The following is a 17,993-nucleotide window of genomic DNA, read 5'->3' as shown; positions in this document are numbered from 1 at the left end:
TTGGGGAAACCTGGAATGTAGGTGCCTCAGAAATGTCCATATGCTTTAAACATCATAACAGTATTTGTCTTTCCAGCATGACCCTGAGTGGCATCCTACTGGACAATAATTCTATAAAAATGTGTATCATATTGTTATTCTCCCAGTCCACAAGTTCTTGTTTTGCTCTGTTTGAGTGGCAGGACTTCCATGCTTATATGATGCGGTCAATGTCCTGTGGTTTCCATCTCTTTGTTCCTCCATGCTTACTTTTCAACTCTGTCCTTGTTGCCATCTTCTCAGCTCTGCCCGTTCTTTTCAAAGAAGGGCTGAAGAACCGGGAAGCTGTTGAAGATGCCACCACTACTCTGCATTGTGAGATGTCCAAAGCTGGGGCTGAAGTACGGTGGAAGAAAGGATCACAAACTCTTCAGCCAAGCGATAAATACAGAATGAGACAGGAGGGCCCTGTTGCTGAATTGTTGATTCGAGAGCTGAAAGTGATGGACACGGGAGATTACTCCTGTGTGTGTGGAGATCAGAAGACCACAGCTGTCTTGACCATTCATGGTAATCAGTTGTTCCATAGTTTGTTGTATTAATCATCTTTTGTGGTTTGCATTGTGATGTCATCTCCATGTTGGTCAATTGGTCAAGTAACCCTGTTTGTGTCCAAAGTCAACAAGAATGTCATACCTTGGCTGATGTGGTTATAACTATTTTGGCAATGTCAGTTCTCATCGGGGTTTGAGTTTTCTGCTTGAGACCCTCAGAGGGTCCTTAGAATTAAGCTTTGCCCCATTATGTTCTCCAGCATGACATTCTCCAACGTGAGGTTCTCCAGCTTGATGTTCTCCAGAAGACCTGAGGCTACAGTCCCAAAATTCCTAGGCAAGATTTTGTCCCACCACATCTGGCCCTTCTTATGTTTTTAACAACTTCTTCAGACTGCTCACATTCTGTGTTCTTGGTTTGATGATGGGTACTTACTTTGCAAAAAGAAGACTCCATCTCCATGTTGGAAATCCTAGCTACACAATACTTTTAGGTTGTGAAGGCAAATTTTTACGGGTTAAAAGTATCTTCCACAATGCTGGCCTTTGAAAATAGCTAGCTCAAGTCAGTAGACAACCTTTGTCTTTTCATATGTCACAAATCTCTTTCTTTCTTACAATTTACTAAAATTATGCTACCATTTCTCCTCTCTTAATATCTTCTGCAAATCTTCATTAAGATATTTCTCTCAGGACAAAATCTTCTTGATTCTGCAAAACTCAAGTGTGGTTTCTTTTCTCCTCTCACATAACAATATTCAAACTTTGCTAATATTTATCACAACATGTTAAGATTCCTTGGTTTTACGAATTTATGCATGCCCACAGGGAATTTTGGTGATTTTCAATACAGGGACATATTAATTTTTTCAGGGCAAAAATCACAGTCCCTTAACAAAATATTCCAACTGTCTAAAACAATTTCTTTCAGTTAGTTTCTTTCTTCTTTCTTATTCTACAATGCCTAGAAGTGATTCTGCATTTTTGAAAGGTATTTCTTTAATTGTGTCTTACATTCTATACTTAGTTTTATTTATTTATTAGATTTTTATCCCACTATTATTATTTTATAAGTAATGCAAGGTGGAAAGCATACATAATAATACTCCTTTCTGCTTGTGAGGTGGGCTGGGCTGAGGGGGTGGGGGCTGGCTCAAAGTCACCTAGTTGGCTTTCATGCCTAAGACGGAACTAGAACTCACCATCTCCTGATGATTGGCCCAAAGTCACCCTGCTGATTTTTGTGCCTAAGGGAGAAATAGAACTCACCATCCCCTGATCATTGACTCAAAGCCACCAAGCCTGAGGTAGGATTAGAACTTACAGTGTCCTGGTAATTGGCCCAAAGTCACCAACCCATCTTCTATGCCTAAGGTGGGACTAGAACTCACCATCGCCTGGTGATTGGCCCAAAGTCACTCCACTTGGTTTCATGCCTAAGGTGGGTCTAGAATTCAGCATTTCTTGATATCTAGCCCACCACCTTAATCACTACATCTTACTGACTCTCATATTAATGTCTTCTGAATCAAAACAGGCATCAGAAAACACCTCTTGCAATGAAATATATACTCTTTTTTTAAACTTAGCATCTTTCAAAAATATGTTGATTTTTCAGTTCTAAATGCATTTTAACGTTAGCTTATAAAATGATATTATTATTTTTTCCTAGTCTGTGTTGGGCAGACTATACCTTTACAACATCCATTTCTGGGCCCTGTATTTTAAGAAGGATGTTGACATTTTACAAATGCATATTTCCATGTTTTTATTTATTGATTAGTTTTATATTCCACTTTCTCTCCATTTGGAGATTTCCAGAATGATCTTTGTGCCAAAAGGAGGACATGAAGTTGGCTCTTCTGATAAAATATTTTAACCCTACGCTTTTCTTTCCAACATGTCAAAATTCCAAAACTGAACACTGCAAAATTTAACATTAGAAATTCCATGTTAAACTTTCATCTTAGTCCAGGTAAAGGTAAAGGTAAAGGTTCCCCCGCACATGCGTGCTAGTCATTTCCGACTCTAGGGGCTGGTGCTCATCTCCGTTTCAAAGCCGAAGAGCCAGCGCTTGTCCGAGGACATCTCCGTGTCATGTGGCCGGCATGACTAGATGCCAAATGCGCACGAAATGCTGTTACCTTCCCACCGTAGCGGTCCCTATTTTTCTACTTGCATTTTTTGCGTGCTTTCGAACTGCTAGGTTGGCAGAAGCTGGGATGAGTAACAGGTGCTCACTCTGTTACGCGGCACTCGGGATTCGACCTGCCAAACTGCCGACCTTAGTCCAGAATTTGAGCCAATTCCAAAGGATATTTTGCATTGTGTCTCTACATTTGATCCTTTAAAGATATTTTAATCCAATTCTTTACAAAGGTATCCAGGCAACTTTATTTTCTTCCTTCTTTTTAATTCTTTTTTATCAGCTGCCTTCTTTTATTTTCCTTCTTCTTAAAGATTTTTCCCCCTGGACCCATTAAAATGCTATTTTGGAAGTATTTTATTTTTGTTCCTGAACTTCTAATTTTTGAATTATTTTTGTACTATTGTTGCTTGCAATTATATATCTATTTCTAGACCCATGTGCTAGTTCCAACTGAGTTATTTGTGCAGAGAAAAATGCCTACGACTTTCCTGTCTGCTTTATGAAAAGCATGTGGTGAAACAGGAAAAAATGTGAATTCCACAAACTGGAGGAATATTACTTTAGAAAAAGAATGGGTTTTTTTTTTCATCTAAAATGTTTGATGAAATCCAAATGATGTAGAAAAGCAGAATAGGGCTATTGTATTTTACTGTATACATTTGTGGAGTTCAAATTTATTTTGATCTTTCAAACAGGAAGGTGACATCTCAGCTGAAAATGTTTCTTTAGGAATCTTTGATTTATTTATGATTTATTTATCCATCAACCTATCTATTCATTCATTCATTCAATATCTGTATAGATGCCATCCTCCCTTCCTCCCTCTCTCCCTCCCTTTTTATCCTTCCTTCCTCCTTTTTTCCTTCTTTCTTCCCGCCCTCCCTCCTTTCCTTCTCTCTCCTTCTCCCTTTCTTTCCTCCCTCTCTCCTTTCTTTTGTCCTTCCCCCTCCTTCCTTCTATCTTTCTCTCCTTCCCTCCCTCTCTCCCTTCCTGCTTTCCTGCCTTCTTCTTTCCTTCCCCTTCCACGTCCCCTTCAAAAAATATAATATAATTTAAACACTAAAACCATTCTAAAACTATAATAGCAATAAAAACAATAAAAAAGGATGTTGATTTTTAGCATGCAGCAGAACAACCAGCTTCAAATTACAGAATGCATTTGTACAATGATGTCGTCCATTACACCATGACATCATTGTACAAATGGAAGTGATCATGTCATGTATTACGCAAACTGTGTCACAATCCCAGCTGGCACCACCCTTCAGATGCTTCTTTCCTTGAGTTCCTTTCATCTTGCATTCTTGCAAAAGCTCCCTTTTGCAAATCTCAAAATTCTGAAATTGAAAACGACCCATACCCTGTTGGTGTTATGTTCCACAGCTCTACCTGTGCGTTTCCAAGAAGAACTCAAAAGCCAAGAGGTCTTGGAAGGAAGGACGGCTGTTCTGCGCTGTGCATTAAATAAAACTGCTGCGGTGGATTGGAGAAAAGAAGCACAGATGCTCCAGCCAAGTGCAAAATACAAAATCAAACAGAAAGAAAATGTTGTGGAGCTCACAATCCAGGATGTGACTGAAGAGGATGCAGGAGAATATTCCTGTATTTGTGGAGATCAAACCACATCAGCCTCTATCACTGTGCAAGGTAAATATGACACCTCTTGTTTTGATTCAGCGTCAGCCTGTGATACCGGCAGCTGAGTCTGATGATTCTGAAGAGGAGGAGGAGGAGGGGTTTAGAGAGACTTTGGTGTCAGAGGGAGACTCTGATGCACTGCAGGACTCTCAGCCTGGCCTCTCCCGTCATGTTCCTCATCAGACTCAGCCGTGTGAGCACGAGGTATTGGACATAGATGATTCACAGCTGGATCTATTCAGGGATGCTAGGAGCAGGAGGCATTCCAGCAGAGTAGAACAGAGAAAGGCCATGAGGCAACTCAGTGAGAGGAGGAGAAGGCAATGAGAAGCCACGCCTTGGGACTGCTGATAAAAGGGGAAGGTGTGGGAGGTGCTGGTTGCTGAAGGCAACCATTTGAAGATCTTCTGCTAGAGTCCTGGTCTGTTATTCCTGTTTAACTCTTGTTTGAACTTTTGATTTCTTTGTAAATAAATTTGGTTGGGTTTTTCCAACCTGTTGACTATAAAAAGGGGTTGTCCCTGACATTCAAACAGGGCCGGTCGTAGGCTGGAACAGAACACCTTTCTTTCTTTTTCTGATGAAAAGGACGTGTTGGTGATATTCTTCGGGAATATCTGTAGCTCAGGGATGAATTGTGGGGTCCTTGATGCTCGCTGAGCTGGATTGTTTTTTTTTGCAGACATTTCATGACCCATCTAGGGAATATCATCAGTACTGGAAGGGAATGGGGTTTGCGGAGAGGAGGAGGAGGAAAGAGGAAGAAAATTGTGGGATTCTTGGTGCTCTCTGAGCTTGATGGTTTTCTTGAAGACATTTCATGACCCAGCTAGGTAACATCGTCAGTTACCTAGTGATGAGTGGTAAGTGATCAGTGTCGGACTGATCATGAGTCATGAAACATCTGCAAGCCCAGAGAGCACTAAGCACAATCTTCGGGGCCTCTTTAGAGTTTTAGACCACTTTTGGAAACAGTCCACAGTGCGAAACCCCACAGGGTTTCTTTTTTTCCTCCATCTATTGCTTTCTGTTACATCCTGATCTCCCATTCTTTTAAATTTCAGTTCGGATCCTAGAGTTATAAGAGGACTGTTAAGATTATCTAGCCCTGCATCCACCCCAGGGAATTCTGGGTGCTCAAGTTTACCCATATTAAATTTTCCAAGGTTGAGAAACACTGATCTAGTCCATTTAATTGCACCATTTTACTGGAAAAGCCGGAAAAATTATGTCTATGGTTGGATTAGGAGAGTACAGATAGTCCTTGACTTATAACCATTTGTTTAGTGACCATTCAAAGTTACAAAGGCACTGCAAGAAACTGACTGATGACCATTTTTCACACTTTCACACTGTTGCAGCATCGCAATGATCTCATGATCAAAATTTAATTGCTTGGCAACCGGTTCATATTTATGATGGTTTCTTGTCTCAGGGTCATGTGATTGCCTTTTGCGACCTTGTAACAGTGGGGAAGCCAGATTCACTTAGCAACCACGTGGCTAGCTTAACAACTGCAGGGATTCACTTAACAACTGCAGCAAGGAAGGTCACCGAATGGGGCAGAACTCACTTAACAACTGTCTTGCTTAGCAATGGAAATTTTGGGCCTTCATTGTGGTCGTAAGTCGAGGACTACCTGTAAGTGATTCTACACATAACCCTTAAGAGGAATCTCGAGGATTTATTCCAGCTGGGATGATGAATGACCTCAAATGTCCTCTTTACTCTCTCCAGCCTTACCGCCACGTTTCAAAGTCGACCTGAAGAACCTCGAGGCTGCCGAAGATGGCACCGCCACTCTGCAGTGTGAACTGACCAAAACTCCTGCCCTTGTGAAGTGGTGGAAGGGCAGCGAGGTTCTGAAGCCCAGCGACAAATACGAAATGAAACTGGAAGGTGTGGTTGCTGAACTGGTGGTCCACCACTTGCAACTGGCTGATACTGGGGATTACAGTTGCACTGTTGGCGATTCGAAGACTTCAGCTTTCTTAAGGGTGAATGGTACATAAAACGTTTTGTTTCCAATAGTAATATCAGATAGATGTAAAATGAGGAGGACTTCTAGGTTTCTTCTGGTCGTCTTAGATGTAAGAAAGAGGTCAAAAGATCTTTACAGCGCTTGGAGGCTGAGTAAGATTAATAGAAGAGAATATCCGTAGCTTGGGGTTGAACTGTGGAGTATTTGGTGCTCTCTGAGCTTGGTGGCTTTCTTACAGACATTTCATGACCCAACTAGGTAATGTCATCAATGCTCAAAGGGTTGGGTTTGCAGGGAGGAGGGAGGGAGGGAGGGAGGGAGGGAGGGAGGGAGGGAGAAGGAGAACTTCTAAGCAAATTCCTTCTAGGTTACATAATCAGTGCTAGTAGAGAGTGGGGCTTGTGGAGAGGAGGAGAAGGAGAAGGAGAAGAACTGTAGGGTGCTTGATGCTCTCTAAGTTCGGAGGCTTTCTTGCAAATGTTTTATGACCTAACTACATAACATCATCAGTTCAGGAAGGGAATGGGGTTTGCTAGACCCACTCCCTTCTAGCACTGATCATATTACCTAGTTTGGTCATGAAACATCTGCAAGAGAGGACCAAGGACCCCACAGCTAAGAAATATCCTTATATTTCACAATAATATAAAGTACAGATAATATTCATTCATTTGCCATGGATCCTCCAGGCAGAGAATGGTGAAGGAATTTGCTTAGAAGTTCCAGATGACCGTTGTATCTGATGCCATTTTACAATTTGTTGCTCATGGGAGGCCCCTTTCAGCAATTTTGGTAACTAGGAGTGTCTTTGATGTTTCTAGTTCTTTGAAGTAACACAGCAGGCTGCCTATGAGGAATATGAATTCCGATAAGAACCGGTTCAAACCTGCTAAAGACAAGGGTTGTGCAAAGATTTGAACTCTAGTATCCCCATCAACACGTAATGCCTCATTGTAAGTAGTCCTTGACTTACAGCCATTCATTTAGTGACCATTCAGAGTTACAATGGCACTGAAAAGAGTGACTTACAACCCTTTTTCATACTTAGCGATCATTGCAGCATCCCCACGGTCACGTGATCAAAATTCAGATGCTGGGAAACTGACTCGTATTTACGACGGTTGTCATGTCCAAGGGTCATGGGATTCCCCTTTTGAGACTGACAAGCAAAGTCAATGGGGAAGTAGCTTCACTTAACAACTGTGTTAGTAAATACGAGTCAGTTGCCAAATGTGTGAATTTGATCACGTGACCGTGGGGATGCTGCAACCGTCCTATGTCTGAAAAATGGTCATAAATCACTTTTTTTTAGTGCCATTGTAATTTTGAATGGTCACTAAGTGAACTGTTGTAAATTGAGGACTACCTGTAACAGATTTGGAAGGGATCTTGGAGGTCTTCTAGAAGACAGCCCAAACTAATGGATCTTGCCGATATTTATGGCTAACAGAACGTGAAAGGAAAGGGGGAGAATGATCCATGGGGCCCCAAAATGGATCCTTTTCTTCAACATCTGGGTATTCACCTGCTTTCTTCCTTCTGAACCACTCTAGCCATCCCTGCGAGGTTCAAGAAAGGTCTGCAGGACCAAGAAGCTTCAGAAGGTGGAAACGTTGCTCTCCGGTGCGAGCTGACAAAAACAGCTACGGTGGAGTGGAAAAAGAAACACAAGACACTGCGTGCAAATGACAAATACAGTCTGAAGCAGGAAGGCCCTGTGGTAGAGTGTGTGATCCACAACCTTGATCTTGGAGATGCAGGAGAATACTCCTGTGTCTGTGGTGATTATAAAACGACGGGGGCTCTGGCAGTCTGTGGTAAGTCAACCTATCTTGAGTTTGGTATTTGGCAAATCTGTTTTTCTTTTTTTTTTTTGGTCTTGTTTGTGGATGTCAGTCTGTGGTTTGTCTTTCACAGTCTGCCTCCCTTTCACTGGAAACCTTTCTTCTTCCCATTGTGTTGCCAGTATTGGTCTTTAGTTCTAGAACAATGGTTCTCAGATATGGTTCTAGGAAACCCTTACATTTTCCAATGGAGAATCAGAAGTGAGAAAATGTCCAAGATCTGAACATCGTATGGCTCTCTCTTGACACAGTTGTTTATTAAAGCTGATGGTGAAGGCCAAAGGCTCCTGAGTTGTCCTCCATGATCTTTGTGTGTGCTCAAAAACATAAGTCTGAGATATTCTAGAACAGAGGTCCCCAACCTTTTGGGCACCAGGGACTGCTTCTGTGGAGAAAGGTTTTTCTGCAGACCGGAGGGTGCGTGATTTTGTGTGCTGCCTGCATCCCACGAATGGGGCTTTGCTTGTTTGTGTGGACCAGTGGTTGCCCTGTTGCAGACTAGTATTGGTCCACGGCCCGGGGGTTGGGGACCCCTCTTCTAGAACAAGAGAGTTGGAAGGGACCTTGGATGTCTTCTAATCCAATCCTGTACTGTAGAACAGAAGAAAAGGAAGGAAGGAAAGAAAATATAAAGAAATGAAAAGAAGGAAGAGGAATAACAATGTGAAAAGAGGAAAGGAAGGAAGGAAGGAAGGAAGGAAGGAAGGAAGGAAGGAAGGAAGGAAGGAAGGAAGGAAAAGGAAGGAAGGAAGGAAAAGTGACAGGGAGGTTGGGAGGGAAAAAGGAAGGGAGGAGGGGAGGGAAGGAAAGAATGAAGGCAGGAAGTCAAACAGGAAGGAAGGAAGGAAGGAAGGAAGGAAGGGAGGGAGGGAGGGAAGAAGGAAGGAAGACAGGGAGGGAGGGAAGAAGGAAGGAAGGAAGGAAGGAAGGAAAAGGAAGGAAGGAAGGAAGGAAGGAAGGAAGGAAGGAAGGAAGGAAAAGTGACAGGGAGGTTGGGAGGGAAAAAGGAAGGGAGGAGGGGAGGGAAGGAAAGAATGAAGGCAGGAAGTCAAACAGGAAGGAAGGAAGGAAGGAAAAGGCGGTTGGGAGGGAGGAAGGAAAGGCAACAGCAAGGGTGAGAGGCAGGAAGGAAAAGAAATATACAGGGAGGAAGGAGAGTACATATCCTATTTTGCTCTCACCCCAATTCCTCTTCCCTACCTCTGACCTAACCATCTACTCCTGGACAATTTTCATACCCTCCTCTTATGTCCTACAGCCCTACCTCCCCAATTCAAACAGGAACTGAAGGATGTGTCAGCCACCGAAAATGAAACGGCCACGTTGCATTGTGAACTCACCAAAGCTGCTCCCGTGGAATGGACGAAGGAAGGAAACAAATTAAAAGGGGACAAATACCAATTCAGACAGGAAGCGGCTGTTGCAAAGTTGGTGATCAGCAGTTTAGAAGTTGAGGATGCTGGACATTACACCTGTATTTGTGGAGACCAGAAAACTTCAGCTGTTTTGACAGTTAAAGGTAAAATGTGCACAAATTTATTGATAGATAATAAATAAATAGATAAGGAATTCTGCAGCTCTTATTAAAACTAAAAAGGGAATATTTTAAGGGGTTTATTCTAGACTTTATTGACATACAGATCTGTTTCTCCCTTAGCTTTTCTGTACAGGTAGTGCTCAACTTACAACAGTTCATTTAGTGACTATTCAAAGTTACAAAACTGCACACTGAAAAATGACCGTTATTCACACTTACGACCAATGCAGCATCCCCATGGGTCACATGATCAAAATTCAGCCGCTTAGCAATTGACTCATATTTATGACGATTGCAGTGTCACGGAGATCTTCTGACAAGCAAAGTCAATGGGAAATCCATTGATTCACTTAACAGCCGTGTTACTCACTTAACAACTGTGACAAGATAGGTCGTAAAATGGGGCAAAATTCACTTAAATGTCTCACTTAGCAACAGAAATTTTGGGCTCAATTGTGGTCATGAGTCGTGGACTACCTGTATTAAGTGCGCAGAATTGGCAGAGGAAGATTTAAATTTTAATCTGCATTTTCTTAGACAAAACTTTGGTCATTTTGTCAAAGAATGTAATAAGATTTGTCTGGCATGATCTGCTTTTGACAAACCGATGTTGGCTTCTGGTTATAACTTTGCATGTCTCTAGTTGTTCACAGATTGGTTGCTTGATTATTTTTTTCAGGATCTTCCCAGGTATTAATCCTGGAAAAAATAAACAAGCAAGCAATCTGCAAACACCTAGAAGCAAGCAAAGTCATAACTGGAAGTCAACAGGGGTTTCTTAAAAACACAGCATGTCATAAAAAATGTTACTGCATTCTTTGGCTATGTGATAAAATTAGTGGATCAGTGAAATGCTGTGGATAGAATTTATTTGGACTTTAGTAAGGCATTTGATAAAGTAGACCATAATCTTCTTCTTGGTAAGCTAGAAAAATATGGGATAGACAGCATCACCACCAGATGGATTCGTAACTGGCTGACCAACCGCACTCAATGTGTAGTCCTCAATAGAACTGCATCTACATGGAGGAAAGTATGCAGTAGAGTACCCCAAGACTCTGTTTTAGGCCTAGTACTCTTCAATATCTTCATCAATGACTTAGATGGGAGGGTAAAAGGGGATCTCAACAAATTAGCAGATGACACCAAGCTGACTGGAATAGTCATAGGCTCATGATACAGACAGATGTTGACAGACTTGGACACTGGACCTTATCTAACAAAATGAAAAGTAAGATTCTACATTTAAGCAAGAAAAACCAAATGGACAGGTATAGAATAGGTGGTACCTGGTTCAATACTAGTACCTGTGAGAGAGGGATCTTGGAGTCCTAGTGGACAATCACTTGAAAAGGAGTCAGCAGTGTGTGGCAGCAGCCAAAAAAGCCAATGCATTCCTAGGCTGCATTGACAGAGGGATGGAATCAAGACCACATGAAGTATTAGCACAGCTTTACAATGCCTTATTAAGACCACACTTACAATACTGCATCCGGTTTTGGTCACCACGATGTAAAAAAGATGTTGAGACTCTAGAAAGAATACAGAGAAGAGCAACAAAGATGATTGGGGGACCGGAGGCTAAAACATATAAGGAACAGTTGCTGGGATTGAGTACGTCTCATTTAATGAAGAGAAGGACTAGGGGTGACATGATAGTGGTCTTCCATATTTGAGGGACTGCCACAAAGAAGGAGGGAGTCAAGCTATTCTCCAAAGCACCTGAAGGCAGGACAAGAAGCAACACATGGAAACTAATCAAAGAGAGAAGCAACCTAGAACTAAGGAGGAATTTCCCGACAGTTAGAACCAGTGGAAGGACTTCCCTTCAGAAGTTGTGCATGCTCCAACACTGGAAGTTTTCAAGAAGAGATTGGATAATATTTGTCTGGAATGGTATAGGGTGTCTTGCTTGAGCAGGGGATTGGGCTAGAAGGCCTCCAAGTCCCTTCCATCTCTGTTATTCTGTTATTGAATAATGTTTTGTCACTGCCAATTTTTACTTGGGACGTCAAATGTTCATTGGTCCAGTAGAACATGAACCGCCAGCAGACTAAGCCATGGCCTATTCAGAAAGTCGCCTCCCCCACTACCAGCCAGGCTGTTGAGCTGCAAAGGTTGAGGATAGCTGCTTTAGAATCTTTATTCACAAGCTTCTATGTTTATGAAATTGCTCAGAATTTCACTTAATGGAAGAAGGGTCAAATGTTTTACTTACGCCTGTTCCTTTTGACTTCACAGCCCTCCAGCCAGAATTCACACAGCGGCTGAAGGATGAGAAAGCAGAGGAGGGCAGCACAGTCAGACTACGCTGTGAGGTGACCGTGCCTAAAGCCGCAGCAGAGTGGCGCAAAGATGGTGCAAGAATCTGTGCTAGTCCCAAATATGACATCAGACAGGATGGTGGCATCCGTGACTTACTCATTCATAACTTGGAACCCGAAGACAGTGGAGAGTATTCGTGCAGCGTTGGAGACCAAACCACATCTGCCACGTTATCTGTGCAAGGTATGAATTTTTTGAATCAGACTAGAACTGTCACCTGGTATTGGGCTCAAAGTCACCCAGCCAGCAGTCAAGCCTAAAGCAGGGTTAGAATTCATTGTCTCCCGTTGCTTGGCATAAAGTCAGCCAGCTGGTTTTCATGGCTAAAGCAAGACAAGACCTCCCAGTCTCCTGATGCTTGGCCCAAAGTCTCCCAGCTGATTTTCACTCCCAGTCTCCTGGTGATTGGCTCAAATTCACCCAGCCAGCTTTCATAGGTAAAGTGGGACTAGAACTCCCAACCTCCCGTTTTCTAGGTGGAGGAGGTGAACTTTTGGGTCCTTAGTGTACTCTGAGCCTGGTTGTTTTCTTGTAGATATTTCATGATCCAGCTAGGTAAGGTCATCAGGTATAGAAGGGAATGAGGTTTGATCTCTTTCTATATTATATAAGGGGGTTGCACTGCTAGAGTTGGTGGGAATGTTCTTGGTGGCTCCTTGATTAGGCTATTGTTTACTGTTAGCTTGCTTGTTTGAGTTTGTAATTCCTTTATTGGGGTATTGTTTACTTCTTGATTGTTGGTCTAGTGTCTATAATGAAACATCTGCAAGAAAACTACTGAGCTCAGCGAGCAGCAAGGACCCCACAGTCCTCCTCCTCCTCCACTACCACCCCGCTTCTAGTACTGATGATGTTACCTAGTTGGGTCATGAAATGTCTGCAAGAAAACAACCAAGCTCAGAGAGCACCAAGGATCCCACAACTTTTTATCATCTTTTACTATGATTATGTTTGCTCATGTCTAATGATCATTACAAAACAAAACATTGGAGGAATCTAAATTAATTGTGCAAGTAAAGGGGAAAAATTAGATAGATAGATAGATAGATAGATAGATAGATAGATAGATAGATAGATAGATAGATAGATAGATAGATGGATAGAGAGAGATACTGACTTTTTAGTTTTAATCGTAATATAACGTGTGCAAACAACCCCTTTAAACTTAATGTAAACTTCTTTAAACCTGATTGTAAAAAATTCAGGTTTTATAACATATTTTTTAAAGTCTGAAACATCTTACTCTATTGTGTTGTCTCAGTTACTAAGTTTCACACTTTTAATTCTAACAACTTCTGTGGACCCCACCCTATATTTTAAGAGATCCATAAGGGAGCATGCATAAGACAACTAACATACCTATTGTCCCTGTTACATTTAAATTTTTTCATTTTGCTCATTCATATGTGTAATTTTCATGTGATAAAAAATATACATTCATAGATATGAAATTCTTTATGTGAAGAATATGAATATTCTTCATATGAAAATTCAAATTCAAATGAGCAAGTGAAAAAAAATAAAATGTGACAGAGATGATAAGACGATTTATATACATACATACGGATAGCTAGATAGCAAGCTAGCTAGATATAGATATAGGTATAGGTACAGATAAATATATAGATATAGATATGCATTTCACCTTTTTCATCTTAGGTCTATCCCTTTCAAGAATGTTTATGAAATGATCAATGTTTAATCTTAAACGTATTTTACTTCCTGGAACATACAAGTATCCATTGGTCCTGTACAAACAGTTTTTCCCAGGCTTCTATTTTTCAGAAATTGGTGGGAATTGTCACTTAATAAAAAAATGTATTTGTAAAAAATTTTCTCCCACTCGTTTTGACCCCTGCAGCCCTCAAGCCAGAATTCACGCAGAGGCTGAAGGGTGAGAAAGCAGATGAGGGCAGCACGGCCAGATTTTGCTGTGAGGTGACCCTCCCCAAAGCCCCAGCAGAGTGGCGCAAAGACAGTGCAAGAATTCATGCTAGTCCCAAATATGACATCAGACAGAATGGGGGCATCCATGAGTTACTCATTCTTAACTTGGAACCCGAAGACAGCGGAGAGTATTCATGCATTGTTGGAGACCAAACCACATCTGCCATGTTATCCGTGCAAGGTATGCGTTTTTTAAAGGGGTTCTGTCAGGGAATTGCACAGATGGTGTCCAAATGGAGTCAGAAAGGCTGGAAGGAACTTCTAGTTTTATATAAGTAAATATGTTTTCCACCAACACACACACACACACACACACACACACACAGAGTATATATAGATAGTCAGGCAAAGAGGAGCATCATGAGGTAAATCGACACAGCAGGAACATCATGAGGTAAAATTACAGAGCACAAAAGGGCGCACAGAAGAAAAAAGGTGGGAAACAAGGAAACGTCCCCTTTTCAGTCATAGCAACCAATCACAGTGCAGATTGCCTCACCCAGTGGCCAGCTCTCTTCAACTAATCAACCACAACTCAGTGTGCTCTGGCTCGCTGCACAACTCTTCACTGCTCCAGCTACTAAATTTAAATATCTGAAAAGATTCATACTCTACAAAGAGTCCCCGACTTATGACCACAATTGGCCCTAGATTTTCTGTTGCTAAATGAAGCAGTTGTTAAGTGATTTATGCACATTTTTAGGACTATTTTTACTGTGAATAATGCATTCATTAAGTGAACCCGGCTTCTCCCATTGACTGCTCATCAGAAGCCCGTTGGGAAGTTCACAAATGGTGATCACGTGACCCTAGGACAGTGCAACCATTGTGAATACATGCCAATTGTCAAGCACCCAAATTTTGATTATATGATCATAGGGATGATGCAATAATTATAAGCACAAATTTGCTATTGTAAATTTGAATGGTTGCTAAATAAATGTTCTGTAAGTTGAGAACTCCCCCTAATTTTGTTAATACATAGAAAGAGGGGGAGAAACTATTTTATTAATCAGTGAATTTGATATACAGGTAGTCCACGAGTCATAACAGTTCATTTTATTTATTTATTAATTCAATTTGTATACCGCCCTATTCCTGAAGGACTCAGGGCAGTTTACAGGGCAAAATTTAAAAACAATAAAGTATAAAATTAAGTTAAAATAAAATAAAATTAAATATGGCCCCAAGAATTAAAATCCCAATTTAAAATCGTTAAAAACCCTCAGTCCAGGCCTGATAGCTCAAAGATAGCTCATTTAATGACCATTCAAAGTTACAACAGCACTGAACAAACTGACTTAAGACCGTTGTTCACACTTATGACCGTTCCTGCATCCCCCTGGTCATGTAGTGCCAATGGATGTGGAGCCAGTTCCAAGAAGGCTCCACACCCATTTCCACCACTCGGGTGACCCTGAGGACACAGATTAAACCTCCAAATGGCCCCAAGGACCCTCTAAAAGGATGCAAATGACCAGCTGTCTGTAGGAGTATCAATCCTTCCATTCCCCACCATCCAGTCAGAGCTGAAGAAGCTTCTTGGATGAGAAGCAAAATGTCTTCAATGGAAAACAAGAAAGTCCAGTTGCCTCCTGAAAAAGCATCTTTGAGAAATGAACAATATTTTGTCACTAATCATTTCTTACTTCCTGGAACATATAAGTTTCCATTGGTCCTATAAAACCAATTTTTCCCAGGCTTCTATTTTTCAGAAATTAGTGGAAACTGTCACTTAATAAAAAATGTAATTTTTAAAAAATTTTCTCCCATTCATTTTGACCCCTGCAGCCCTCAAGCCAGAATTCATGCAGCGGCTGAAGGGTGAGAAAGCAGATGAGGGCAGCACGGCCAGATTTTGCTGTGAGGTGACCCTCCCCAAAGCCCCAGCAGAGTGGCGCAAAGACAGTGCAAGAATTCACGCTAGTCCCAAATATGACATCAGACAGAATGGGGGCATCCATGAGTTGCTCATTCTTAACTTGGAACCCGAAGACAGCGGAGAGTATTCGTGCATCGTTGGAGACCAAACCACATCTGCCATGTTATCCGTGCAAGGTATGCGTTTTTTAAAGGGGTTCTGTCAGGGAATTGCACAGCCGGTGTCCAAATGGAGTCAGAAAGGCTGGAAGGAACTTCTAGTTTTATATAAGTAAATATGTTTTCCACCAATACACACACACACACACACACACACACACACAGAGAGAGAGAGAGAGAGAGAGAGAGAGAGAGAGAGAGAGAGAGAGAGAGAGAGAGTATATATAGATAGTCAGGCAAAGAGGAGCATCATGAGGTAACTCGACAGAGCAGGAACATCATGAGGTAAAATTACAGAGCACAAAAGGGCGCACAGAAGAAAAAAGGCGGGAAACAAGGAAACGTCCCCTTTTCACTCACAGCAACCAATCACAGTGCAGATTGCCTCACCCAGTGGCCAGCTCTCTTCAACTAATCAACCACAACTCAGTGTGCTCCGGCTCACTGCACAACTCTTCACTGCTCCAGCTACTAAATTTAAGTATCAAGTATCCATTGGTCCTGTACAACCAATTTTTCCCAGCTTCTATTTTTCAGAAATCGTTGGGAACTGCCACTTAATGAAAGAATTGTATTTTTTTTAAAAAAACCTCTGCCATTATTTTGACCCCGCAGCCCTCAAACCAGAATTCACACAGTGGCTGAAGGATGAGAAAGGGGACGAGGGGAACATGGCCAGATTTCGCTGTGAGGTGACTGTCCCTAAAGCTGCAGCAGAGTGGCGCAAAGATGGTGCAAGAATACACACTAGTTCCAAATATGACATCAGACAAGATGGTGGCATCCATGAGTTACTCATTCATAACTTGGAACCCCAAGACAGTGGAGAATATTCATGTAGCGTTGGAGACCAAACCACTTCTGCCACATTATCTGTGCAAGGTATGGGTGTTTTTTTAACTCACCATTACCAGGTGATTGGCCGAAAGTCATACCTAAGGTGGGACTAGAACTCCCAATCTCACGGTTTGGAGAAGGAGAAGGAGGAAGTGAGCTGTGGGGTCCATAGTGCTCTCTGAGATTGGTTGATTTCTTACGAACATTTCATGATCCAACTAAGGAAGATTATCAGTGATAGAAGGGAGAGGGATTTGCAGAGAGAGTAGGAGGAAGACTGTGGGATCCTTGGTGCTCTCTGTTTGAGGGAGTTCATATCCTACAGGTAGTCCTCAACTTACAACCACAATTGGGACCAGAATGTCACCAAACAAGGCAGTTGTTAAGTGATTTGATCCAATTTTTAGGACTCTTTTTACCATAGTCAATAAGTGAACATTGCAGTTAAGTGAATTGTACGGTCATTAAGTGAATCCGGCTTTCCCCCATTGACTTTGCTTGTTGGAAGCCAGCTGGGAAGGTTACAAATGGCGATGAAGTGACCCCAGGACACTGCAACCGTCAAAACTACATGCCAATTGCCAAACACCCAAATTTTGACAAAGTGACCCTGGGGATGCCGCAATGGTCATACGTTGAGGACCTGTTGTAAGGCCTTTTTCAGTCGTGTTGGAATTTCAACCGGTCGCTAAATGAGTGGTTGGAAGTCATGGACCTCTTGTATTTTAATAGTTTATTGTAGCCTTCATTGACATGCAGGTTTGTTTCTCCCTTAGCGTTTCAACTTTTAATTAAATGCACAGTGCTTAGCGGCAGAAGAGGTGAATTTCTGATCTGCATTTTCTTGAATTGGGTGATATAAATTTCCAAATCAATCTGTGGAATTTTCTCTGGAGGCCCTTTCAGCAATAAAAGGGATTTTGGGTAGTCCTTGATTTACAACCATTCATTTAGTAACCATTCAAAGTTACAACAATTCAGAAAAAGGCACTTATTTCACACTGACAACTACTCAGTCATGTGATCAAAATTCAGACACTTGCAAATAGTTCATATTTATGACGGCCACAGTATTCTGGGGTCATGTGATCCCCTTTTGCGACTTTCTGATGAGCAAAGTCAATGGGGAGGCCAGATTCACTCTAGAACCATGCTACTAACC

At 41.8% G+C, this 17,993-nt stretch overlaps 1 protein-coding gene across 10 annotated transcripts in view; it reads left to right on the top strand.

Annotated features, from left to right (window-relative positions):
* Nucleotides 1–17,993, top strand: part of OBSCN (obscurin, cytoskeletal calmodulin and titin-interacting RhoGEF) — a 246,317-nt gene that overhangs the window by 89,519 nt on the left and 138,805 nt on the right. For 9 of the 10 annotated variants that reach the window (XR_014028536.1, XM_081344177.1, XM_081344174.1 and 6 more), the window contains 8 exons: nucleotides 4,066–4,329; nucleotides 6,058–6,324; nucleotides 7,855–8,118; nucleotides 9,404–9,664; nucleotides 11,924–12,190; nucleotides 13,869–14,135; nucleotides 15,746–16,012; nucleotides 16,610–16,876. Coding sequence is in view for 9 of the 10 variants with exons in the window: in XM_081344177.1 (XP_081200303.1) it covers nucleotides 4,066–4,329; nucleotides 6,058–6,324; nucleotides 7,855–8,118; nucleotides 9,404–9,664; nucleotides 11,924–12,190; nucleotides 13,869–14,135; nucleotides 15,746–16,012; nucleotides 16,610–16,876 (2,124 nt within the window). In the remaining variant the exon portion in view is untranslated. The remainder of the gene's footprint in view (nucleotides 1–4,065; nucleotides 4,330–6,057; nucleotides 6,325–7,854; nucleotides 8,119–9,403; nucleotides 9,665–11,923; nucleotides 12,191–13,868; nucleotides 14,136–15,745; nucleotides 16,013–16,609; nucleotides 16,877–17,993) is intronic. The other variant, XM_081344175.1, reaches the window with a different exon arrangement.

This window comes from Vipera berus (genome assembly GCF_964194415.1).
Source record: "Vipera berus genome assembly, chromosome: Z".
Taxonomy (NCBI): domain Eukaryota; kingdom Metazoa; phylum Chordata; class Lepidosauria; order Squamata; family Viperidae; genus Vipera; species Vipera berus.
Note: the sequence above shows the minus strand (reverse complement) of the source record. Positions and strands in the feature narration are given on the sequence as shown.